General features: G+C 38.4%; 1 protein-coding gene across 2 annotated transcripts in view; it reads right to left on the bottom strand.

Annotated features, from left to right (window-relative positions):
- Nucleotides 1–1,936: 1,936 nt before the first annotated feature.
- fstl4 (follistatin-like 4) overlaps nt 1,937–27,730 on the bottom strand; it is a 196,147-nt gene continuing 170,353 nt past the window's right edge. For both annotated transcript variants that reach the window (XM_034889955.1, XM_034889954.1), the window contains exons 9-16: nt 26,763–26,924; nt 22,528–22,662; nt 21,814–21,840; nt 19,363–19,481; nt 17,223–17,372; nt 11,361–11,468; nt 5,571–5,680; nt 1,937–5,395 (exon numbers count right to left, since the gene is read on the bottom strand). In XM_034889955.1, the coding sequence (XP_034745846.1) occupies nt 4,693–5,395; nt 5,571–5,680; nt 11,361–11,468; nt 17,223–17,372; nt 19,363–19,481; nt 21,814–21,840; nt 22,528–22,662; nt 26,763–26,924 (1,514 nt within the window). In that variant the 3' untranslated portion in view covers nt 1,937–4,692. The remainder of the gene's footprint in view (nt 5,396–5,570; nt 5,681–11,360; nt 11,469–17,222; nt 17,373–19,362; nt 19,482–21,813; nt 21,841–22,527; nt 22,663–26,762; nt 26,925–27,730) is intronic.

Consider the following 27,730-nt stretch of genomic DNA (forward strand, 5'->3'; position numbering starts at 1 on the left):
AAATGTCTCTCCACTTATTTAAAAAAAAAACTTTGACAGGGCACCTGGGTAGCTCACCTGGTAGAGCTTGCAGGGCTACATACAGAGGTTCAGTCCTCAACATAGTGGCCACAGGTTTGACTCCGACCTGCAGCACTTTCATGTCATTTCCTTCTCTCTCCCATTTCATGTCTAAGCTGTCCTGTCATTATTAAGGCCTAAAAATGCCACAAAAGAAAACAACCTATTTCTTGGTCGTTTGATCCCACAAACTAACACTTCTAAAGAAAACTTCTTTAGAAGTCTTTGTGTTGTTTAGAAGTCGGTTGTGTAATCAGGCACATGAATAACCCCATTTAAACTCGCATTTCAGGTGAATTATCATAAGTGTGACGGATTAAAATGTATTTTTTCAATGGTCTTGTTTAGCTCACTAGTTTATTACGTTTTATTTTCAGGCACCATGTACAAAAAAATATGACTCTCACAGACATCTCTGATTTACTGGTAGCTAATTTCTAATTTTCATCGGCAGGACAGGTAGACACAAACACTACTACTACTAGTGCAATTGTATTGCATCCATGTGGCTTGGTGTTGACAAAAATGTATTTCACCTCATCTGGATTTATCAAAATATGAGACAATTTTAAAGATGTACAAATGGGGCCAATAGGAATATTTAGAGTTTTGAGTGAGTACAAGAATGCAAGGAAAAGCAGCAACTAACTTGATTGTGTACACTATGTATGATAGCTTGAAGTTTGATGAACGCTGATGTCCTTCTGTCTCCACTCGTAGGAAATTGAAGAAGGGTTAGACAGGACTGTAATTGTCTGTCTGACCAGATTTCCTTACCTTACTGATGTCTGGTTTCAGGAAGTCTTTTATTCTGCCGTTCACCCCTTTCTGTCACTCTGACACTGATGGACATTTTATTGACTGCATCCCTCAGTTGAGCAAGTAACGGTCATGGATTGTCAGAGCATGTTGAGCATGAAAGACAATAGATTACATTAAGGAGTGAAGGACAGCTCATCAGTGGACTGAGACCATAGATGACAATGTCTGCCAGGTGGGCAGGGACGGGGGATGGATGTCACATCGAAGACTTGTTGCAAATGTCCAGTAATTTTCCAGATGTTGAAACTGAAAACACTTTGCTTGTCCTTGTCAGCTATAACACTTGGTAGTGGTAAGTGGTAGGTGTGTGTGGTTTTGGAGGTCTTATTGGAAAAATGTTATTAAATACCAGGAACTGAAGTCGTCTGCGAGGTGGGCAGGGACAGGGACATGTTGCAAATGTCCAGTAAATGTCCAGTTTTTTTTCCTTCAGATTTAGTCGTTGTTTGTTTTCAGTAATGTCTTGGAGACAGGCTTCCTTAGCACAGTAATATAGCTACTGTTTTTGAAATGTTTGATCCCAGTATGAATGGTAGGTTGTCTACTTGTGATATTTTTGATGTTTAAGTTATTAAATACCTGCCAATTAAATTCTTGACTGGTCTTATATAATGTCAGAAAAGTCCCAATTTTTTAAAGCTCAAGTTGACGTCTTGTTTTGTCCAACCAGCAGTCAAAAGCCCAAAGATTTTCAGTTTATCACATGAGAAAAAAAACAAAAAACTCAACTATTAAAACTGTTGCTGCCTATTTTTCTGTCAAGTGGTTTCAGTACGTGAATTAATTATTTCAGTTTTCAAGCAAAATTGCCAAATATTCTCTGTTTCTACCTTCTCAAATGTGAGGATTTGTTGTATTTCTTTGTCTGATTTTACAGTGAACTGAATATTTTTGAGTTTGGGACTGGGAACTTGTAAAAAGCATTTCATTTTTAGACTTTTTTTTGTGACATTTAAAGACAAAACTATAATTCAAGATGCTAATACATAAGTCTAATCAATATTGAAAACAATCTTTAGATGCAATCAATACATTTTAAAGACACAGGAAATGATTTTACAATATATTTAATTCAATTTTTTCTTACAAAACAATTCCCTCATAAACCAGAACACACAAAATGCATAAAGAAAACTGTACAGTCAGTTTTGTCATGTCAGAACGTGTTCTAAACATGAACAATGTTATCTACAACAGTGTTTCCTATCAATGTCTATCACACCAAGCAGTTCAGCTCTGCAGCCCCATTACTTGAGAAGAGGTACGGATGTGACACTGACAGTAGATCCAAACAAACATGAGCTAGCCAATAACGTAGTTCTATCAGCAAGCGCAGGTGCAGTCTCTTTATTCGTGCTCTCCTTGGCTCTAGTACTGCTGAATCAACCTTAAGAGATAAGCTGACGGACGTGACAATGAGAGGGCGGAAAAGTGACTTTTTTTCACAAGCAACTGTAAACTGTGTGTGACTGTGAGAGCTCAATGATGATCTGGTCAAAGGTTTATTTTAATTACATGCATGTCTCAGAGCTGTCCAACACTGCAGATGACTCAGTTTGAGCCAATAGGGAGGGACTTTGGATTGGATAGTGACTTTAGGAAGAATCCGAGTCTATTTAAGATTAGTTTTTTTATTGATAAAGTGAGAAAAGTGGGCTACCAATTTGACAAATTTTCTGATATTACATTTCTCTCCTCAGTGCAACAGTGGTCTATCATTAAGCCGGCATTTTATTCTAACAGGCTTTCTACCAGAACATATTTTCATGGCAGATTAGCAGCAAATACCTAAATCACAAACAAGAACAACAAATTTGCTTCACTCCTGTATTTACTTTCTTTTCTCACACAGCTTGATTTCTACCCTACACATTGTATTGAGGGAGTTACAGGCACAACTAAGTTTTAGGAGATGATGATTAATATTTATTTAGGGCTGCTGTTTGTTTCTGGAAACAGAATATACTTCATTCACAAGACTCCAGCTGGATCTACCATTTGTTTCTGAGCTGTAGATGGCCTTCAGATATAAGTATGAGTATAATCTTACATCTTTGAAACATGTTTGACGCGGCAAAAAAGGTCAACAACTGCCAAATCCTAAAGGCTGTGAGTATTCGTACAAGAGAGCTTCCCAAGATCCTTCTCATTCCATGAAGGGATTGAGCATTAGTTATAATGTTTCAATGAAACATTTTCACTAATTTAACAGTAAGTTGACATTGTTTTTGTTTTAGTATACTTCGTTGCTTCTAGATAATTTGTGCCAATTACAACATCCCATTTTAGCTCAATATCTACAAACCATCAAGTGTGACGTCCGAGCTAATTGTTCACCACTGTCAAGAAGCAGAGATGTTAAAAAGACTATGATTCTTGTAATTTCCGTCTTGCTGCTAATGGATCATCATTATGATGATTTATGTAAATGGAAAAAGCAAATTAAACAGTCAGCGATATCTGTTATTTTGAAAGACAAAGAGTTTCCTGGAGACTAGACTATACTTCTGGGCTCTTCAAAGTTAGGTATACAATTGAGAATAATGACAAAGAAACCTCTTTTTAGTAATTTAACAATCAATACGTATTCCTGGAAAAAAGGAATAATGTTTAAAAGAGCACCTATTGCTTAATATCTGTATAAAGTGTCCCTAGTTTGGAAACAGGCTGCTGGGTTTATAGATGGAGCATATTAGTTTCCTGTGCATATGTGGCTGCTATGCAGATACGAATGACAAATCTGGGAAATAAAACGTTCTGTTGCTGACTAGACATAAACCAATACAAATACATAGTATTACAGTCCTTTAAGTGAAGCTGAATAACTACCACATGGTAGGTATAGTCTACCTGCCTTGGCGTTTGATCTTGATGCACGGCTCTCTGGGAGGAAGTATAAATGCTCACAGCCAGTCAGATAGAGGAGTTAGTGACACTTTGGAACGGCCTCAGCATATGGGGTCAGCATCAACCAGAGTTATTACCCTGAGGGAATCTACTAACTGGCATTTTCAGGCTGTGCAGCACAGATGTGTGCTGCAGGTACAGTGGGGGATAGATTATACCATTGTAAGAGACCACAAGTACGGTTCATTTCTGTTTAGGCTTCCTCTGTGAGCGATACATCCATTGACAACTAATGGACCAATCAGGCTCTTTGGATAGGCAATGTAAAATAGAGGGTATTACACATATACATAGAGCCAACCTCTGACGGCATGAGGAGAATAAAAGCTTTCAGAGGGAGGATACAGTACAATACCATCACAAAGGCGAATAAACGGATGGGTTGGTTGGTAGCTTTTAAAAGGACTCAGATCACACAACACTAAGGACAGACGGACAGTTTGTGGTGATTATATGCAGCACTGGTGAAAACGACAAACATTGTTGAGATCAACACAATCGGAAAGCTTTTTACTCTAAAAAAAGTGAGCATTGTGCATAGTTTGTTAATAACTCCTCTGCAGGTACCTATTTGCTGTGATAACATGGAAGGAAGTGCAATAATGTACAAATCTGTAAAGTTAAGTGCACATAGATCACTGTTGCACTGAACGGCATTGCCACTTTCTCCCAACAGAAATATCACAACAGGGTTTGTTTATGTTTTCTCAATAACTCTATTTTTAAGTGTACTTTTGTTACAATAAACCCAGGCATGTATCCCTCTTGCTCAGTCCCAGGGTTGAGTCCACAACTTATTTTCACATAAATCTTTATATTAGGTAATTTAGCCTGATCTTTCCTTTTTTTCATTTCTATCTGGCCCTAATCCTACGTCTCTGGCTTTCCTGTTCTTGTTTTTACTCATACCTCGCCGACCCAGACAACTGTGTTGCCTCTCTTGATGTCTGACACCTCGCAGTGCGGCGTTCTCTGTTTGCCGTTCAGGACAAAAAGGGACTCAGCTGACGGTGTCACCAGGTACTGTCCGAACAAACCGCTGGAGACCACTACTCTATTGGGGCCTCCCCAGGGCCAGGCTTGGTGGTCCAGGGGCTCCTTGAGGCTCCGGAGAACCTCAGTGCCCCCCGAGGACAGATCGGCAAATAGTAGGTCCGTGCCTGAGCCTGAGGTGGCTACTACCACATGCTGGTTGGACTCCGTAAAGGAAGGCTGGAAAGCCAGATCAGAGACAGCTACAGGCTTGTCCAGTTCCTGGTTCAGACCCAGCTCTCCCTGGAATGACACTGTCTGTACTATCAGCTTTGAGCTCTGCTGGTCAGGTGTCAAAATGTAGCGGCCATCTGGCGACACAAACGGCTTCCCTGTGATGTTTAGATTTGGACCAATCACTGCATCCGTCACGCTGTCGATTAGGAGCTGGGGCGGGGCTTCCAGGTGACTCTTGCTCTTGCACTGGACAAAGTAGAAGCCGCTTAGATGTGTGTAGGCCATGCTGACCGGTATGCAGCTGTAGTTCTTCAGGCTGATGGTCTTGACGCGGTGGAAGGTCTCCAGGTCTATCTTGTGTACCGCAGGTTCATTTTTGAGGAAGACAAAGGCAAACCTAAATTGACAAAGTTCAAAGGAAAGGTTAATAGCCTTTCTAGTTTTGGGGGCGGGCAGTGATTAACACACATAGAGATTCTCATTAGGGATTCTCATTTGCTCTTTACTTTTCACTTCAGAAGGTTTTAAGGTCGAAGGTGGCTGAATGTGTGCAGGTGTGTGTGCTCTTTTACCTGACGTGGGTGATGATGAGGTTGGTTGGAGGAATGAAGAAATCGCTGACCCTCTGGAAAGTTGTACGGATGGCATGATGTACTTCCCCCACACTGGCTTGAGGAATTACCTGGTAACAATGCAGACACAGAATGAAATAGATTAGAACCATGATAAAGAGAGCTATGTTTCCATTTTACAGTCTGTTGGCAGCAGAGACCATCAAAACAATACACTATATACAGGGAACATTTCTACCAAATAACAATTTTTGCTCCATTGACAACTTCTTAGAAAATAATTATCAGATTATTATAAAAATAGTTACAACAATTTTGGAATTTTAGAATATATACATCACTGAAGTTCTAATAGTTAAAATCTTAGTTAAATTTGTGCTGTCCCATTAATACTGTAATACTGCCTGATATGTCTTCCCTGCATAGAGAAAAAAGCAATTCTACCACCACAATACTAAAGCCAGACTGATGTTTCAGCTGTTACAAATAATTATAGGGACTGTTACTTTTTAAATTCTCAACTATCTATATCGGTATCAGCGTCAAAACTCCAGTATTGGTTGGGCTACAGTTAAGTGTCCTGCTCAAAGAAAGATCGGACTGTTGGGTTAAACCTGTGACCTTTAAGCTTCATCAGAATAAAAGCTCACATCTCAGGTCTTAACAGCCAGAGCTTGTGCAAGTGACATGCCCATATATCCTGGAACAGATAAACATCTACAGTATATGACTTGAGCTGATAAAATGTGGCCCGCCTCAATTCTCTGATAAAGCATCCTATTCAGAGATGGTTGTCTTAGAAGCACACAGCACAATAAAAGCCCCATCTCTCATGTCATACACCTGGAACTGAATCAGCATGTTTGTAAAGTGCATGGGGGGAGTGCATTCACTTCTGATGGACTCCCAATGCACCGCCTGTTCCATGACACATGCTTCATCATGGATGCCTGCATGATCAGGTCACAGTCAAGGACAAGTGATGTTGTTTATGGGGTCGACACATGTGAGGGAAGCATTTATTAAAAGCAACTAGTCAACTTCTGCTCCTGCTTCCAGAGTAAAACAAGCCCTATTCCTTCTGATTTTACTTACTTTATACTCTCAGAGAAACTTGGCTGATTGAAGCAGCTCTAGGTTTAGACACCTAGGCAAATGTTGCTGGAGAGCATATAGAATATTATTTTAAAAAGGAAAGAACTAAGCATAAATCTATTTTGATGTCTACGCCTACACTACTAAAGCTGAACCTCTACCTGATGCCCAGTGGGGGGGCCAGACTCCACACTCCTTCCTCAGAACTATCAAAAGCAAGGGAACAAAAATAGCAGTTTAAGTTGCAGAGTTTTTACACTGATACACCCCTGCAGTACTCCAGTATTATACAGCTGCAAAAGCTCCCCCTCTTTCTCCATCTTCCTGACTATCTCATCCATTTTTTACAAAATAGATCTGCCAGGTTTTCACTGCTCATCCGACATGAAAAGAATCCCCATTAAAAAACAAGTCATTACAACAGTTGCAGAATATAAAGACAGCAGTAAATGAGGTTCAAGGTAGTATCACTCATGTATTATTAGGCAGCTGCTGTGGTCTCCAGAGCTGCAGGTGCACTCAACTTAATGCCACTGGCTTCTCTTTGTCATCGCTCATGCTTGGATTTCATATCCACACACTCAGCAATGAGGCCCAATTGAGTTTTCCTCTGCCCCTGCCTCGCTGGCTGCCCTAATACCTGAGGGGGATTTGGTTCTGACCGAGTAGCTTTTGCTTTATAACAACAGTCACTCTACAGAAGCCTTGAGTAGCTTTTTCTTACATTCCCATCTAACTACAGAGCACCCATATAAAATAAGACTCCTCAGATGCTCCAGTGTATTTTGTGTAATTTAGGAAATTCAATAAATATTACAAGGCACTTAACTATTATTATTTTGCTTGTACACTGTCAGAATTACTCATCTTGTTGCTCCTGGGGTGGCAATAAAGCCCATTATGGATTCCCTGGAAGACTCAAAGGCTTGTTGATCAATGCAGAATTTAAAAACTTAAACTTAATACTTTGTGTTTTACTTCCCCAGGTTTATGTCACAAGATTAATAACTGCATGAATAAGAAATACAGGAGACAGATGTTTGCTTGACATGCAGATCAGATATTCATGTTTTATACTCTAACATTAAATACTTTTTTATTAGTTGCCATCCAATGTCTTCAGATTCATATTCTTGTTAACTTATGTTTTTAAATGTTATTTTTTTTATTTTTGTTTATTGGACAGTTTATAGTACAAATGCAAAAAAAGGACCAGGGAGATTGCAGTTATATGGTGTGTGTCTTACCCGATGACTCTGATTTATATAATACATTTGCTATTATTAGACAGTTTATTAAGGTAAAGTTATGGCAGAAAAAAAATCATTGGAGTTCATTTGTTTTACGTTTTTTGTAAAGTAAAAAACAGTTTTGTATTAGTGCCAACATTTAGGTATTGCATTGCCACTCACTTCAACTTAGAGCTATTAACAATGTCTTTCACACAAAAGAGGGGTAAGAGAGACAAGTGATGGGTCAATAAAATGAAAAAATAACAAAAAAGACATGAGGAAACGGGACAAACCCCCAAAAAAGAAAGAAGTTTTGAAATACCTTTTTACGAAAACATTCTAACTGTGAAAGAAGATGATTTTGCCAGACTGAATTTGACAACATAAATGTATTATTATAATCAGTATTAAACATATTTGGCAAACCTAAGAGAGAAATAAATGGGAAGAAAACAGATGGGAAATACTGTATCCTTGTGTGCACAGAGAAAAACAAAGTGCCCCTGAGTAAAATGTCTTCTTGGCACATAGATGCAGACTGGACTGACAGTCTGAAAGACCACGTTTCTCTTTGCCCGGCAGAGATTCCTCCATTTGTCTTCTCTAATGAATTGACAATCACAACTCCTCGGATGTTTACACAAAGATATATTGAGCCATTCTAAAACTTAGCTGCTTAAAAATACCACACACAGCAAGCTAATCACACGCACGCACGAATCATGAGTACACAAATTGAAACGTGCAAAAACCAACACACACACCTATACACATGCGATCTGCTGAAGAGAAGCCATGCCTCTGGTAGTGACACGCTGCTGCTGAACAGGTCAATTACTTTCAGTCCACATGATAATGACAGGATCAGACCATTTATTTGTGGTGTGATCCACACGGCCTCCAATCCATTATGCAGTTCCCCTGCAATTGCATTTTTGAGCAATTCATCCCCTGCTCACTAATAATTCATTACTCCTGAAGAACTGCAGAATGTGGGGAAATTAATAAAATGAAAAAAACACGAAAATGTGTTTTCTGAAGTTCTTGCAGTAGCTACAAAATAAAGAAATGTTATGCAAAGCTCCTCTCTGCTACTCTGTTTCAAATTATATGAGGAGTAAATTGTTTTGCTTGTGATGAAAAACATTTTTTTTGAATTTTCTGCTTCATTTAAGAAAATAACCTCTTTTAAGAGAAGTTTAAAAAACAACTCCAACATAATCACCGTGAGCGTACACCTTAACTGAGAAAGCTACACAGCAAGAAATCCCCTGCCTGTACATTAACACTCCATAAACAAAAGGAGCAAAAATAAAATGCACACACACATGCGGTCCACTTGGCAATGCAGATTGTAAATCAGTAACAAACTGTAAAAACCCACACACAGGTGGTTATCTTTTCACTACTTTTTGTTCCCACACCATAGTGGCACCTTAAGATCCAAAACAATCTATCATTAGTTTTTTATTTAAAGATCTGGAAATAATAGTACAAACGTAAAACCCTAGTGTGTAGTTTCTGTTACCCCCAAAAGGAATTCTAAGTAATGACAACAAAACTGTTGGTGCCTCCACATGACACAAGCCTTTTGTGTCTGTGCTTTGTAACAACTCATTTGGCAATGGCTTAAATCTAATGGACATTCGTGTATAAAACATTTTTTTTACTCAAGCTTTAAGAGTTACATAGGACCATTTGACAAACAACTACAGTACCATATGCAACCAAAGATTAACTATCAAAAATTCACATAAAACCACTAGTGTTCAAAATGAACAATGCAAACAGCACCAGAAAAATAATCATTAATCATAGCTCATCCCCAAACAGTAAAGACTGAACACAACACCTCACATGATTATACAGGGATTCGTCGCTCCAATGGGACAAAGCAGAACAATAAACATGTTTGTGTCTATTACAGAGATTACAGTGGGATCCCTTGTTGGCTTTACTCATGGCACGGTCCTCCACATGCACACACACTCTACAAAAACAGCATCATACTCTGCCCTCGGGCAACAGCTCTGTTCCCTTTCCCCTCCCATCCTCGACCCTCTCTGTATCCTCCACTCTCTTCCTTCGCTTCACCCAATCCCCTGAGGTGGAATAAATACAACTACACCTGTGATCATTTCTCATTTGTGAAGCCTCCAACACCAGTGGACCAAAGGGACACCAGGAACAAGCCGACAGCATCGCAGCTGTGAATTGCTGTTTTGCTGGCTTGGAAAATGCTCTAAAACATACATAGATTAGCTGTTACTTATCACATAAACAGGGAACGCTGGTACACAACGGAGCTCAATTAATTATGAGGCTCTGTTTTCCTCACTTGGTGAACTTTTGACAGTTTATATAGATTATATTCTTCCAGGAATATAATAGCTCATCAGAGTTCACAAATACACACAGCAAAAGTAGGTGTGAGGTAATGTACTGTAGTAATACAACCTTAATAAATAAAGGCTTTTTTATACTTTAAAAGCTGCACTTGGCTGAATTCTATATACATAATCACTAGCCTGATTTTAAATTGAGGCTGCAATAGCAATTAACTTTCTGTATTTTAATAAACTGTGTCATTATGGTTCACGGTTTCAAATATTTTGTGTACGGGAGTATATCCTAAACATTACGGTTGGGAAAAAAAAAATCTTTTATTAAATACGTGTTGGTCAGTTTGTCTGCTTGAAAATCCCATTTTGCAGCAATAAAATTGAAGTGAGATGAACAAACAGAGAAATTTATCTTTTTCGATAAAACAGATGTTGACTAAGTTTATTTTTGGGGACATAATCTGAAATTATGGAAATTTTAAGTGGGAAAAAAGGTAATAAATTGCAACATATTGCTAGTCTGGCTATCACCATACCAAGCCAAGCTCAATGGATTTTAGATTGAGCATTGGTCTGGAGCTTGACTTTGTAATGGCCGCATACAAATTACTTTGTATGGAACTTGATAGTCGCATACCCAACAACAATCCCGGTGACGTAGAAGTAACAGCAGCATCAACGGGTTGCTGATTGCTGTGCATTGCTGGCGTTTGGTGGCCGCTATGCTGAATGTAAACAAGAAGCTGCTTGGTTGCTTCTCTATCGTCGACGTGTTAAACCTCTCAATAACCAGGTAGATATGCCAGTTTGTGATTGGTTCCCGCAAAATTGTGAACTGAAGCATGAGAATTAAACGTGCAGGTATCCAGACCGAGCTGTAGGGCAAAATCAAATCGCTGGCAGAGTTGGTGGGGTTTACCCAGTCTGATATATCACAGAGTATTGCAATATGTTTAAAATCCCAATAATATTCATAATATTAATGATATCGTATTGTGAGACCTCTGGTGATTCCTGCCCCTACTAAACAGTAACAAGCAAGCACTCAACAAAAAGTACAGCAAAACAAAACTGCCAATAGCTGAGAGCTCTTTAGTATTACACACACAAAACATTCTTACCTGTAGGGTTGGACGTGTTCTGTCCATATCCCCCCATGTTAGGACCCACACCTGGTCGTGTGACTTGTCATAGAGCATCTTAACTGGAAATGGATCTGTTGTCACTGCCTAGAAGAGATGGACAGAGCAAGGCAATGTTTAAATGAATTGTTCTTCGGTCAAAAGAATTTAAGTTATGTCTATTGGTGCTAAAAGGTCACAAAAGCCTATTTGATATTTATTTAAAAGCCATTAAAATACCAAAGATATAGTGGAATCGGGCCAAATTTGCTTAACACAGATACATATGTATCCTGCATTTATATTGAGGATAAATGCCGATAAATATATTTCTCCCACCAGAGGGCCCTGACAAGTTTATTTTTAAAATGTAAAATGTTCAGTACATTTATTGGTCACAATTCCTTAATAACTAATCTACAGCAATCCTTGTTAACAATAAGAAAAAACTGCTAATTTCATCTTTTCAAACTTTTTGCTGGCTACAAAAATTAAATATCCGTTGGGGGTGTAGTCCCTTGTATTACCTTAATTCCATTGCTAACCTAAGGCTTGGCAACTGGGAGACCAGTAAGAGTCCTTTAGCAAGACCCCTAATGCTTTTGTTTTTCTACCAAAAATAAAAAAAAGAGGTAATCGTCAGATGGTTTGGAAATAGGAGGATTTGGGGCCAACAAACTAATACATGGGAACAAAAAAACTGGACCTTGTTGAATGCGAAAAAACTTATGTCAGGACTGCAGATATGTAAAAGAGCACAGGCCAGTTTCCCCAAATCTATTTGCATAGTCTGCTTAAACGCAGATTTCAATCGGTGCCATTTTACAACTTGAAAATGTATCTGCAATTTCCTACAGTCCTCTCAAGTGCTCACAAATAGTTTGCAAGTATAGTGCTTGTTTTAATTAGTTAAATGTGTCAAAATTAAGTTGTTGAATTTGGTGAAACAGGCCCTAGCACACTACCCCACAATCCTTAACCTAACAATGAAACATACTCAGTACTTTCAAGAAGTGATAACAGCTCACCCCTAAGTAGTTGTGAATGCCAGAAGGCGAAGGAAAAAGTTGACAGCACTTTTACAGACTTACTGCTGGAGAGCTTTTTAGTGAGGATATTAGATACATATGAGGTGAAATAAAAGAAAGAATACAGTATAACTTGCAGAAATTGTACAAGGAAAGAATAGAACAAGCAGACAGGAACAAAGGACAGATGTGGGGGCGGGGTGTATTCAACCTCAGGTCTGCTGCAATGTCAACAACACAGAATAACACAATCCATTACCCTGCTTCTGGCTGGGTGGACAGGGAGCTGCTGACACCCTCACCAGTGGAGCGAGACCATGAGCTCTGTGTTCAGTAATGGGAGGTCCAGCCCTCCGCTCTGCACTGGTCAGCTAAGTGTCAACTCAGCATGTGTGTATGTACAGTAACTAGAGATGGTGGACTGCATGTCTGAATTTTCCTTTGTGTGATTTAGCTTCCTACATGATGGGAGCAGAGGTAAAGCTGAGGTCAGGCTGCTGTGCGGCAGACTGGGAGGCAATGGACTAGATTTAGTATCCACCTCTAAAAGTCTAAGTTGGAATTAAGGATATATTTCCAACAAATATATTTTGATGTGATATGGGCGATATGAGAAACCTTTAGGTTTCATAAAGGTTTTGATGAGAGTTTTGCATTTGCTTGTTGGCAGTAAACAGAAAACGAACTGAGCAGCTATCAGGAGAAGTGAAGGCTAGAATGACGTCATAATAGCTGGTTTCATTTTAAATCTGGTTCCTTATTGGTAAATATACTCACATTAGAAAAATTCTAACACAAACAAATATGTTATCAAACTTCAAAGCTCAATGCAAAGCAGCAGCTTCTTGTTTTTAGCTGGTGCTGACAATCGCTTTTGCCTGTTACAATGAAAAACCTCACTGGTGGCAGATAACATCAGCTGTAGCACTGATGCTGTAAAGGCGGATGTTTAACTTTTGTGTTCTCTTGTTAATGTTCTCTTTACAAAGCAGGCAGGACATCTGTACTCAACCAAGCATGATTTGTGAAGTAAAAGAAACATGTTTCTCTAAACCAATGAATGGACTGTGTGTTTTGTCCCTTTTGTAACTCAGTCCATTGCAACTACATCCTTAAAGAAGAAAAAGACTCATTTTAACTCAAGAAAATTCTACTACTGCAAATACCTCATTAGTAAACAACAAAGAAAAAAACAGGGCCCAAGTTGTGGCCCACAGCCTATCTCACTGAATTTATGATGACATAATTCCTGTTAACATTCTCCAAAGCCTTTTGGAAACTGTAGTTAGAAAACTACAAAGTAAGACAAGAAATAAAAATAAATGGCATTTCAGAGTAACTCATTCGAAAAATAACAATATATAAGACATGTAGTGAATCTGCAACTAAAAACAAGAGGAAAAGCATATGTTTCAAAGGGTTAACATGATCAACAGAGTGGCATCTCTTACCTGGAGAAACAATCTAGCTGATTGTTTCACATCAATATCAAATATAAACATGTAAACATTCATGCAAACAATTATGTCAATGATTTAAGCCCATCAACTTCTGAATCAGGACCTTTGTTTTACTTTACCAACTGTGAAAATGTGAAAAGCTTTATGAGATCTGATTAGGATTTGAGAAGTTTCAGATTCAATAAAATGCTATTACACCTCAACTCTTGTGATTGTTCATAGGTGAATTGATGAAGTAGAGCTCCAGATACAGAAACTCAACAGAAAATCCAATTTGTGATTTGCTTGTCAGGAGGTCTGGAACAGGTACCTAGCAGCAAAAAGGGTATTACCAAAACAAGCTGCAATCTAGTGTCTGCTGAAAATCATGAAAAGTATGAAGCATTTTTAAAGGGGCACAAGACAACTTTTCAGCAAAAGCTTGTGTTGATAAAGGACCCAAGAATAGTAAAGGATTGGCAATCTGTGCTTCTCTAGTATCAACATTTCTGCTTCTTTTCTAGATGGAGTTACTATTTAGGAGACATATATTGTGTTTTATACCAATAGCAACAACATTTTTTACTTTGTTACAGTCCAAGTTTATGCGTACAGACACTTAAGTTGGGTGTATTTCTATGAATAAATCTTGCTACCTTAATCTCACACTTGTAAAGGACAGTGTTGATTGCCATCCTTTTGTAAATACAGCAAGCTAGTGTTCGTACGTGTCCTACATACGCTTCCTAATCACTGTGTTTGGTTACTTCTGTGAGGATATTTGTGCAACGTTCTGACTCTACCATTAAAAAAATAAAAAGCAATTGTTTTTTTCCTGCATTCCTTCTGTCAGTAGATAAAGTGCATTAATTGTTGTCTGCCATCTTCTCTCTTGCTTTAAAGGCCTTTGTTGAAAGCCAGCTAGCAATGTGCTTGGTAAAAAAAAAATAACAGAAAAAGAGCAGAAAAGAAAAAAGGGGAGAATGCATTAACCTCCTGAACCTAAAGGGCAGGGAGTGTCTTCCAGAGAGAAAGAGGGGGAGAGGCAAGCAGGAGATAGGGTAAAAGAGGGAAGAAATGACGTTTTACAGTGTTGGAGGGAGGGAGATAAAAAAAAGGGGCACTAGGTGAGCCACAATACACCAAAGGTAACAATCTAAACTTTAAATGTTGTAACAACATCTTATGTGCAATAACACACCTTTGTTTCTCCTCTTATTGGGCCTATATGACATCACATTATTTCCCTTTTGCTTGTGATTATATTTCTGAATGTAAAAAGTCAGTCCTAGTGCATACAGTCTGGTTTTAATTAAAACAAGTGGAGCTAATATCTCTTATATGTTGACATCTTGTCATTTTTTAAAACAAAACCTCTCAAATAAGTGACATTATTGCTAAAAGTGGAGTGTTGAATAACTTTTGGGGTGCCCTGGTAGCTCACCTTGTTGAGCATGCACCCAATGTACCAAGGCTCAGTCCTTACCGCAGTGGCCCAGGTTTGAGTCTGACCCATGGCCCTTTGCTGCATGTCATCCCCCGTCTCTCTAATCGTCTCTCGTTTCCTATCTTCATCTGTCCTATTAATTAAAAGGCCAAAAGCCCCTCAAAAAAATACCTTTTTTTCAACCTTAAACTGATAACAAGGTCAAGTCCCAGGTTTGTAATGACAGTTATCCACTGCTACCTGGTGTCGCTCTTATTCTCTCTACTCAGACTTTCACTTATCTCACTTCTCCCCTCCCACCCCCTTCTCCTTGAGTTAGGCCTATTTCCTCTCATCCCGTACCTCAATATAAATGATGTTGACCCTGGGAAGAACCCCTGAGGGATTCAGTCTCTAAACAGCCGTTACAGGCAAGATGAATGGCGAGGCAGCGAGCACCCACCTGGGCACCATATTGTATCAGGCGCTTGAGGTGCATTTGATTTATTTTACCTTGCATGTGGTCTTCTTACATTGGTGGCAGTTCAAAAGCGTGGCAAGTTAAATCAAATGCACCTAACACTGCTGATGCTGTTTGAAATGTAGCCAAACACTTGCTGCATGGATGTACTGTATATCGACCGGATGTGTTTCGAGTTTCAAATGTATGCTTTGTGTAGAAAAACAAACTTGGACAAGTAACACAGAAGTCACGTTCATGCTTCACTGCTTGTATTTTCAAATAATGTGTTTCACTTTACCAGAAAAAGACAGAGGATGAGAACCAACCAACGTGTAAACATAATCCTGTCCCAGATAAAGAGTTTGGCTGCAGTTACAAAAGTGTAAACCTCCCAAAATCCAATAAAGAGCAGAATAGAGCCACTAATGTTACCCTAAAGTCTTGTGTAGTAGCATCCATGACAAGCTTTCACAGTATGGGAATACTACACAGTAGATGAGCACCAGCCCACTTGTTCAATCTCATCGTCAAATTCGCGGATGACACAACCATCATCAGACTTTTCTCTGGGGGAGATGTGTCTGCGTACAGGGACAAGGTACAGAGGTTATCGAACGGTGTTCAGTGAACAGCCTTACATTGAACACCAATAAAACAAAGGAGATGATATTGGACTTCCGGAAGCAGCATGACAGACTGTCACTGCCATACTGCAATCCACTAAGCACTTGCTGCCCTTTAAATAATTTTGTATTTATCTTTTCTTGTTTTTGTATACCACAGAATGTTCTTTGTCTTGTTTTTTTATGTTTTTGTATTTTTTAATAAAACTTTTTTTTATTAATTGTTTTATGCATCATCAGAGTGCCACAACTAATTCCAAAATTAAAAGCTTTCTGATTATGATTTTGACGTTTTAGTTTGAGCAGAGCTTTTTCTAATGTAACTTGTAATCTGATAATGCTAACGTAGTTAGGCAAAGATGTACGTTTTAATAATACTAAAATAATACTGATATCTGCCGATACAGGGCACACAAAGGGCACTTATTTACTGTCGCTAATACTTATGTTAATTAAATATGTATCTACTGAAATAACAGCTTAGCCTACTTGAACGTATTGTTCATCAGCGCTTGATAAAAAGCTTAAATTATTGATAGGATATGAATGAAAGTTTAACTGGGAGGATGAGACTCCTGAAACTAATGTGAAACAATCAGCTAGAATGGAGGATCTTCCTTCAAATGATCTTTGGATGGACACAGACACCGGCAGCAGATAGCTCTTTAAACAAACAACAGACACGCGTAACATTCTATCATCAAGTTACTCGCGGAGCTGACAGTTGATATTGTTTTGTCATTTTAACCACCTTTTACTTTGCCAGTATACTAACTTTTATACATAAGTTTCACAACATCAGTCACGAACTTAAAGATGAATAATTTCTCAGATGCTCTGGGACTTTGGTGTGTTTGACAGTCCTGAAATCTGCTCCACCCACCTGCACCACCTTCTGTGCTTGAATATCGACAACCAGCAGTCGGCTCAGCAGGGGCTGTGTCACGTAGATGTACTTATCCCTGACGTTAACTGCTGAGGACCACACGCAGTGCTGAGGTGACACCCCCTCACCTTTAGGGCACATCTCCTCCTGAGAAGAACCAACAGAGAACAAAGAGGATGATGGGAGGAGAAAAGGGAGCAACAGAGGGAGGAAAAGGTTGGCAAGACTTTCTGATGTGTCATAGATCAGCAGTATGATGCATTTTACTCTGAAAAATGATGCAAAATGTAGGGTTATCTACGATCTTTTGAATTGCATTGTGATGATGACATCATCGGATCAGTTTACAAAATACTTTTATATGGTATCAGGAAAACATCGGGAAACAGCTGGAAGTTGCAGCTTTTTTCATTATTGATTTATCTGTTAACTATGTATTCAATTAAATGTTTGGTCCATACAATTAAAAATTCCGAGCCAAAGATGATGTGTCTGAATTTCTTGTTTTGTCAAAAAGCCAAAGATGAATAATATCAATAATAGTGTAAACCGAAAAAATACAAATCCTCACCTTTACTTGATAAATGACAAAAAAAACAAGGAATCTTTAGACATTTTTCTGTCAGTAAACTAATTTGATTACCACATGCACTTATTGGGATATTTATTTATATTGGAAAAAATTATTCATGTCCAAGCAAGTTTATTTGTAACCCACCTTTCAACCAGAACAAGGTAATTCAAAAGGCTTTACATAGAAAGACAAGAAAATATAAAGTGACATATAAATAGGATCAACAAATAGCAAAGTAGGAGATAAAAATAAGATGTAAAGGTTAAGCAGGAGAATAAAAAATACAGCGCAGCGCATGATATGAATAAATAGGCCCAATTACATTTAATAAAAGGTTTAAATCTGTGTTAAGCCTTGATTTAAAAGGACCAAAATATTGATACAATAATATTGATTTCAACCATACAACTCACTCCTACCAAAAGGTGCATCCAGATGTCATTAGCACTGCATGCTTTATTCCAATAATACTGTTCTTATTGATGCTACTAATAATAGTCATAATGACATTTTTCATCAGTTTGAAGCACCAAATTCATAAACCACAACTGATTCAAGTAACAAATCACTTCTACAGGTCCTGTAGCCTGCCGTCTTTGCTGACAACACATTTATGCGCGCGCGCGCGCACACACACACACACACACACACACACACACACACACACACACACACACACACACACACACACACACACACACACACACACACACACACACACACACACACACACACACACACACACAGGTTATATTAGAGTTTCCACCTCCTCTCACAAAAGTGGAGAAAGTGCTGTTTACAGCAGGAACTGGCTAACACATGGCTTATTGAGTTTGTATTGATCTCTAATACAATTACAGGGTCCTGTAAAACCGAAATCCCTCAGAGGAACAAGCAACCTTTACAATCCAAAACCCACTGCTTTGGGAGGGGGATGTGCTCCAGTGGATTAAAAACCTCAGGGTCTGTAGTACAGACAATACACAGTCTATTGGTCCAAGTTGTTGACTAATGGACACAAGTAATCCCATTACATTAGTAAGGTGAGGTGCCTAAATAAGCAAACAGGAAGAGGAGGAAAAGGAATGATTGCCTTAAGTTTTCTGAATTTCCTTTCAAACCCTACTGAATAACTATAGAATATAATAACATACTGTTTAGTTAGGAAAAAACCTAAAGATTCTAATGGATAATTGTCCTATTGAAGAACACCTGGTACCTGGCTTGTTCAGATTATGGTAAAACAACCTAATTAAGACCTATTACTGAATTGGGAGTAAGATGCTCTTTGCAGTGTACCTGATGTGTCATGACAGTGTGAGTGCCTGCCTTAAATAAAAACTAAGTGATATCATACTGCCTTGAACATAATTTGATTTTGAAATGCATCAGCTCAGCAGTTACAAACGCCGCCATCCTGAAATGTATTTTGTAATTTATGGAGGAAATTTAAAACAAAAATATAGGCCACTCTTTACCTGACATGGCCATTTTTTTAATCTTGTTGAATCTATTCCATCAATTAAATCAAAGGAACAAAAAAAAAAGATAATGTGCACTTACATAGGTAGCAACAATCCTTTCTGTCCGCTTCATGTGTCTGCGTATCTCACATTCACTTGGCTGAAGAATAGTGATGCCCTCATCAGAAAACACATAGAACATATTCCCCACACTTAACCCTGGAAGAGAATACAGGAAGACAGAAAAGTGTTGAAAAACGTTTTAAAAACAGCTGAAAATTCTGCTCCCATTTTATCTGACATTTGTGATGGGCATTTCAATTTTCCTGCTGGAGGACTCCTGTTAAACATGCTATCGCGTTGTGTGTGGATATGGGCAGTGTGTGGCTTCAAGACTTTTTTCGACAATGCCTACAAAGGGCCCTGTCAGCAACATGTCCACAACATACGGTCGCAAGAAGCATCACATTAAAAGGTACTGTCTGTAAGACAAAACATTTCACATCTTGTCATGTAAGCAACTGCTGAGGAGTTAGGAAGTATCAGAGTCTGATGTTGAAGCATTTGGATAAGCAACAAGCTATTACTGCTGTCAGGAATACATCACATGAGCACAGATGATAAGAATAAGCGCATAAAGACACTTGCAGTATGCATAGACTATGATGATGATTGATTTGTCAGGCTGATGGGACCTCTACAACTATGACAGATTGTGCCGTACAGATCGTTTACTGATGTATTAGCTAAGATAACAACTAGCCTCCACCGGGAAGCTGACGCTAGTTTATCTAACAGCTATTTTGGCTAACAGCTATTTTGGCTAACCGCTAGCTGACCGTTTGAGTAATGTTATTTTAGGCTGAATCGAACTAAACAGTTGGAAAAGAAGGCTACAGCTAAATTAAGACTTTACAGTAATAATAAAGACAAGTATTGAATGATTGTATTTTAAATAAGCACAAGTAAAGTAGAACTGACGTAACAGCTGTTCTACATTTAAACAGTTATTTTAAGTTTTGAGGGTCTTTTACATGCTGTCTCAGCTAGTGGTTAGCCGAATTAGCGGTAAGCTAAATTAAAGTTAGCTTTCCGGTGGATGCAAACAAACTTTCTTTAACTGTATATGGGAACAGATCGTGCAGTGTCGTAAATCAGCGTACATCATGATATCATCTGTGCATGCGCGAACATCGTGCAGGCAGGACGGATTGTGTACCGACAGACATCTTCCGGGGCTACTCCTGTGACGGTTTGCCGTTAAACTAAATTACTCTTAATTAAAAACATTTAAGTTGTTTACCTTTCCACATAGCTGTAAACAAAGTACTGTGAATAATGTAAATGAGTTTTATTAACGCTACATTTCCCATTTCCTTTAGACGGTTTTAAACTAAACAAGGTAAGGAAAGGCATGAATTTATTATTCAAGTGCTTTAAATAAACATTTTACAACAACTGTAAGGTGCATTTAATAGAGAATTTTCATTCTCCTACTTGCCTATTGCATGTTTTACTTATCTATTTTTATAGCTGTAGTTACTTTGCATATTCATATTAATGATAAAATATAATGAAGAATCTATGATGTATTAAAATGGCTAAAGAGGAGACTTTATTGATATGGTGGTGACATTCACAAGCTAGCCAGTCAAAACTTATCGGTTATTTTGGTGAAAGTTACTCAAAATGCAAAAGTAGTGTAACGCTTTACAGTTCAGAGACAGTAATATTGTATTTAACTAATTACTCTCAAATGACAGTAACTAGTAATCTATAATGTATAACATTTAGGAAGTAACTTGCCCAAACTGGCTGTGGGATAAATATAGTCCACCAGAGAAAGACACTGTCAGAAAACACAAAACATATACGCATGCAGTACATGTATGAACACAGACACACAAACATGCACTTCCTTACACACAAAACACACTGTGTTAATGATGAAACCCAGAGTGCTGATGAGTTCTCACAAATAATTCAAGTGCTTACACTGTATTCCAAACCATGCCGTTATCTTTAGTTTCTGTGGTAAACATGATGTGATGATGATGTACAGTATATAAAACAGATTGTGTTTGTATTGCACTCTATCCACAGTAGGTTTTCCAGTGCAGTAGTAAAACTGTACTTGTGGCCGTGCTGATGTGGTTGAAATATGTATAGTATGAAGACAGGATGGATTTGTGTACTGTTGAAAACCACAATGTTGTCTTGTAGCCACCACACTGGGCTTGGGGTATTACCTGCAAAATGCATAAAATTTACACTTCTGTGTAAGTGTTTACTCCCCAGGTGATTTAAGAAACAGATTAGAAAGCACTCCAGCAAAAGGATGAAACACCTTGGGCATGCATAGAAGAAAGCAAGATTTTTAAATTAAAGTTTTGCTGGGGAGAAAACAACTTTGTGATTCTTCTAGACAGTACCACAAACCTTTTGGAAAGTGTAGTAATCCAGCTGCGTGCCCTGAAGAGCTACAAACATGCCCACCATATTTTCTTATTCACAAGAGCACAAAAGCATTTTGAGGAATGTAATGTATTACCTTCTTCTCTCCACAGAATGTTTGCAACTGCAGATTCAGCCATAGAGCAACAGAAACAAAAAAAGGGGTGGGGTGGGGGGAACAGGGGTAAAACATGAAATCACCTTTTGAAAAAAGATGAATATCTTCCAAGAAACAGAAGGGGTGATTTCCTTTAGTGCCATGCCAAGACAAGACAAAACTAAACATATTTAACATCTACAAAGTGTTTTTCACTGCTAAGCATATTTCCTCCTAAATCAAGAGATCACTCAGAAGTCATTGTTTATTCTGTTTGATTTCAACTGGCCCAAAAGGCTCTTCCTAGGTGGCAGCGGTTAACTATTCACAATGATGCAATCTAATGAAATCAAATATCAAGGAAGCATAAAATATGTAATTTTAGTGCTTGGCCCCCGCTACAAAATATGGCGTAAAATGAGCAACTGTGCTGCCTGACTTTCATTTTTGGCTCCGAAATGCCCACCTCAGTTGGGATGGGACAATATCAAACTGATATTGTGTCCTGTGATCTCAGCATTACTAAAAAAAGAGTTATGTCTTTGTGTAACTTAGATCAATTAAATACCGCTTACAGTTGTGTATAACTTTACGCCAGCATACAAAATGTCTTTCTGAAAAAGAAGTGTGAGGACCTCTTTTTGGCATAATCTTTGACAGAGATATTTTTTTTAACGTTGTACGGTAAAAGTTAAAATTTGGAATTTGACTTACGAGTTTTCTTTGCTGAATCTTCAACAAACAGAGAGGAAATATCCTCGTCCACTCCCACCTCATTCTTGGCAATGCAGGTATAGGCGCCGGTGTCCTCGTACCGGACGCTGCCAAGAAAGAGCTCACTACCATTTGCTACAGGAAGAGAGGAAACAAAAGGAACGTTTTTTGTTGCTGAATTATTTTAAATCATAATGGAGTACACTACATATACGTTTGGAAAAATGCATTAACAATACAAATCTTCCCATAAAACATTTCTGGCATGGATTCATCCAGACTCTAGACTGTTGACTCCGTCATAGGGCTGGAACTAACGATAATTTTCATGGTCAATTAATCTGTTGGTTATTTTCTCGATTACTCGATTAGTTGTTTGATATATACAATCTCATAAAATGGTGAAAAATGTGGATCAGTGTTGCTCAAACGCCTAAGATGAGGTCCTCAAATGTCTTGTTTTGTCCATAGCTCAAAGATATTCAGTTTACTGTCACAGAGCAGTGAAGAAACTAGAAAACATTTACATTTAACAAGCTGGAATCGAGTAATTTTTCCATTTGTCTTAAAAAAATTACTCAAACCGACTAATCAATTATCAAAATAGTTGGTGATTACTTTAAAAGTTGACAACTAATTGATCAATCAATTAATTTGTCAGTTTAGTTTGTCTGAGTGAAACTCATAATCACCCTCAGATGCACACGGAATATCTGGACCGGACTAACTGAAAAGTATATTGCTCTTTTGGATAAGAAAGGTAAACATGAAAACTAAAAAAACTAAAAAACATTCAGCTCCTTTGAATTTTTTCTCTTTTGATGTTTAGTTCAACTAAAAAGCTAAACGTAAATATAGCTACCCAAATAAATATATTCAAATGTACCTCATGTTGAAGTAAAAGATGTTGATTCCTAATCACACAAGATGAAGCATTATTTGCACCCAAAAAAAATCTGAAATGTACCTTAACCAAAACATGAAATATGTGTGCCCTTGCTGTTGTTTATTTTCTCAGATGTTTATAACATAGCAAGACAAGCTTCTTTTTTTCAAAATTATTTTTTGGGCATTTTTGGCCTTTATTTTTTTGACAGGACAGGTGAAGATATGAAAGGGGAGAGAGAATGACATGCAGCAAAGGTTTGGAGTCGGACCCGGGCCCACTGCATCAAGGAGTAAACCTCTACATATGGCCGGCCGTTCTACCAAGTGAGCTATCGGGCCACCCGTTCAAATGTGCTTCAATACTTGATTTCTGGTGTGATAAAATGCTGTTGAACCCGAGTCCTGTATGTGTGTAGGAGTAATCCGACAGAAACTGCAAAAATTATGCCAAACTGTGGTTGTACATATCCATATGGATGCCACATAAAAAATAGAAATGTTTAGAACCAAACCAAGCAATATGAAAAGCTTGTGTGGGTGGCCAGGTTGGCTCAGTGGTAAAGCAGCTGCACATTTACTTCGAGGTTTATGCCTTGATGCAGAGGTCCAGAATTTGAATCCGACCTGTGACGATTCACTGCATGTCTTCCCCCTTTCTCACCTAGCTGTCCTGTCAAAAAATTAAAGGCGGAAAAGCCCCCCAAAAAAAGCTTGTGTGGATATTTTATAATCATCTGAAAAAATAAACAACAGCAAGGACACACATATATCATGTTTTGCTTAAGGTACATTTCAGATTTGTTTTGGGTGCTTCATCTTGTGTGATTAAGAATCAACATCTTTTACTTCAACATGACAATTAATACTTTAAATGTCTTACATTTTACTTCAAAAGCCTAGCTTCACACATATTTACCCCACATACTATTCAATACTGCATTGTTTGCCTCAAGTGGCAGCTGCAAGTGACATAAGATGGAAGCGACAGGTGAGGAGCAATAGAAAAGAGGTGGATGTTAAGACACAGAGGTTATCGTCTGAGGCAGACTCTCTGATGTTTGCTGCAGCATCAAGCTCTGTGATGTACAGCTGCGCTGTCATCCTTCCTGTACTGTATGGAGCTCTACATTGAACAACACACACTCTACTGCATGGGGGGAGTGAATTACGTTGAGTGTCACAGTGGTGCTGTGAACATAAAAGAAAACTTCAGATTTTATCCCTTCCTGTACATCTCCTGAAGTATCAATAGCAGTTATGAACTTCTAGAACATTCACACTCTACCACTCTCGGTTTCTCAATCCTGTTAAATGTATTCTTTCCTACCTGTTAAAACGTAAAGCTAACATACTGTAATTGTTTCTCGTCCTGCAGGAACAAACCTGCATCAAACAGCAATTAAGCCGAAGCTTGCAAAAAACAAAAAAACAGGTTGTTCCCTTTTTATGTTTAAAATGATCTCTAACTTCTAACTTATGACTAAGTTGACGCAAAGCTTTTCACATTAGTGTCTTTTGGGTTCTGATAATAATTCTCTTTTATCAGGGAAAAGTGTGAAATGCTTTGATGTGAAAAGTGCCTTAAAGCAGGCCTGCTTAGAATTAGACACCACTTTCATTACTTCTAATTCATAATTATGTTCTGATCAATTCTTATTAAAAACCACTGAATCAACCACTCATTAAATTAGCTTTTTATCCTTATTTTGCAAGCTTGTAGCAGTTTGTGATGACAGGGATTTTGAATGTTTTTTTTCCCCTAAATCAGGACTTTAAGTCTTCCTTACTCCTACCCATGGGCTTACTACTGCAAATGTAGCATGTGCCTGTGCCCAGGAATCAATGGGGCTATAATTAATATTTTCAAATTAACAATGGATCACAAGACTATTTGCAAGTGAAAAGGATTAAATCAACCGGTAATTTACTTCCATTTAAAACTATGCAGTTTGTCATAGCGCTACAACGGTGTCCACAGTCACTTCAACATTAAAAACATACTAAAGTGTTAAATAAAAAACGAAAAGCAGCTTAGCTAAAATAAAGATAGGATCAAAGTGATTTGACTTTTACATTATTTGATGCTTTGTGTCAGCAATGCAATGCACCAACATAATTATCAAATGTGAACCATTACATATATGGTGTTTGTAGGTTACTGGACCTGCTTGTGCGCTCAATGTCTTTGTGCTGGCAGAGACTGCTCACCACACCCTGGGGCCATAGTCATGACAATCTGTCTATGATCCTATTTGATATGTTGTAAGTTGCCTTCATGAGACTTCAGATGTTTTCCATTGTGGCCTACTAAACCAGTCAAAGGGAATTTAGCTCACAGTTCTCACTCAACACAGCCACAAGCTTAGCTTGCAGCCACCCATTGCCCTTCATTAACGAGGGATTTGATTGTAGTGATGAGGAAAATGTGTTGAGCCTTTTTCCCACAATGCATTTGGGTCAGAAAATTGATCTATAATGTCACATGTCAAGGTATACCTGTAGTTGTGTTAAGAGTTTTGTTCTATGACAATCTAAACAAAAGGGAATATCAAGCAGAGAACAGGCTTGAGTGGTTTAAGCACCATGGACAGCTTCATGGCTCGATTAAAAAATGGTAACTACTTAAACTGCTTTTGTATTTTCAGTTAACTTAATGTTTTTAATAAAGCGCAAATAACTAAGTAGGACTCTTGCCCCTTGCCATAGCCCTCTGTAGTGTTTATGTGTTGGTGAACCTTGCAGAACCTCCCATGTTTGAGTATCTGAGGGTTGATAACAGGCTATTACTACAGGTAATGACCCACACACAGCCAATAAACTCTTCCTTAATGAGAACTAGGCCATAAAAAGAAAAGTTAGACTCCACTCTGCTCCTTCTCTCTTATATTGAGTGTGTCTTTAAAAAAACAAAACCTTCTAGACACGATAAGTAGCTGCCATCCCCTCACACACAGTACTTTTTTTTTTTTTTTCCTAATCTCCCTTTTCATTCACTTCTAAAGAATAACATTTATTTTGTCAAAGCTAAAAAAAAAGGTTGCAGAGGATGACCACAATCTTGGTTTTATCACCTTGGTATGGAATGCAAATGAAAGCAAAGCACAACAAAACATTACCGCAGAGGTTTTAATTCAAAAAGTAGTGAGTTTGATTTTCAAGCTTTGTTTTCATTGTCCGCATACACTGTCTTGGTTTAAAAAGGTTTCCTGCAGTGCTAGCATACTGCAGTGCAGTTGGTACATAACACTGCAATTGAAAAACACTGCACCACGAGATGTGACATACAGTATTTGCTAAAACACAGTCTATGCTGACAACACTTCCCAAAATAATGAAAAACTTCTCACCTATGAGAGAGAGCTGTTTGGAGGATCTGGGCAGCAGGTCCATGCCGTTCTTCAGCCAGAGGAGTTTGGGATTTGGGATGCCGTCTGCGTGGCAGTGGAGGCTGGCAGATACGCCGGGCTCCTGGGCCTGCGTCTCCGGATAGACCAGGATCACTGGAGGGACTGGACACACAAACAAAACAAAACCGAAGACACAAACAGTGAGAGGGGCGAGTGAAAACATAATTACACACTGTTTCATAGTAACTCCTGGGGGAATATAGCACAAACACCCACACATGCAGTGGGCAGAGAGGAATTTGTCTCACCCCAGCATGGAATATATTCACACATAACAAGAATCAAAGAGCTCTGGGGCTGCATTATTACAGCTCGAGACGAGTCCTGCATGAAATAGATGTTGGACATATCTACCACTTACCACCCCATCTGGGGAGAACACTACAATTAATGTGAAGGAATCAAAGGGGAGAAATTAGCCATGAGGTAATAATTTACAGGAACAGGTAAGATGTCGTTTTCTGGTTTTGATGTTGTGCGGCCCCTCCCTTCAGGCGCCCAATCAAATCTTGCATTTAATTTACAACCTTCCCCCTGAAACCCAATGCAATATTAATGTTGCATCTGCATCTTGCTACCAACTTATTTTGGTTTTTCATATTGTTTCTCTTTTACCTTATTATTTAGGTTTATTATATTTTAGAACCTGGAATTTGACTGTACAATTAAGAGATACTCTTACTTTAATTAAGTGTTTCCGTTTCATCTTACTTTATACTTCTATTCTCTAAATTTCACTGATACATTTCTTTTAACTCCATAACAAACAGCTATATTTTTGGGTTAAATCATGTGGCCAGGTTAGCTCAGTTGGTAGAGCAGGCGCACATAATATGAGGGGCCGTTAGGGACTTTACTCAGAATTACCTCTCACGAACACATGTGAAATGCTCTTACATACACTACTG

This window comes from Etheostoma cragini, chromosome 13, assembly GCF_013103735.1.
Source record: "Etheostoma cragini isolate CJK2018 chromosome 13, CSU_Ecrag_1.0, whole genome shotgun sequence".
Taxonomy (NCBI): Eukaryota; Metazoa; Chordata; class Actinopteri; order Perciformes; family Percidae; genus Etheostoma; species Etheostoma cragini.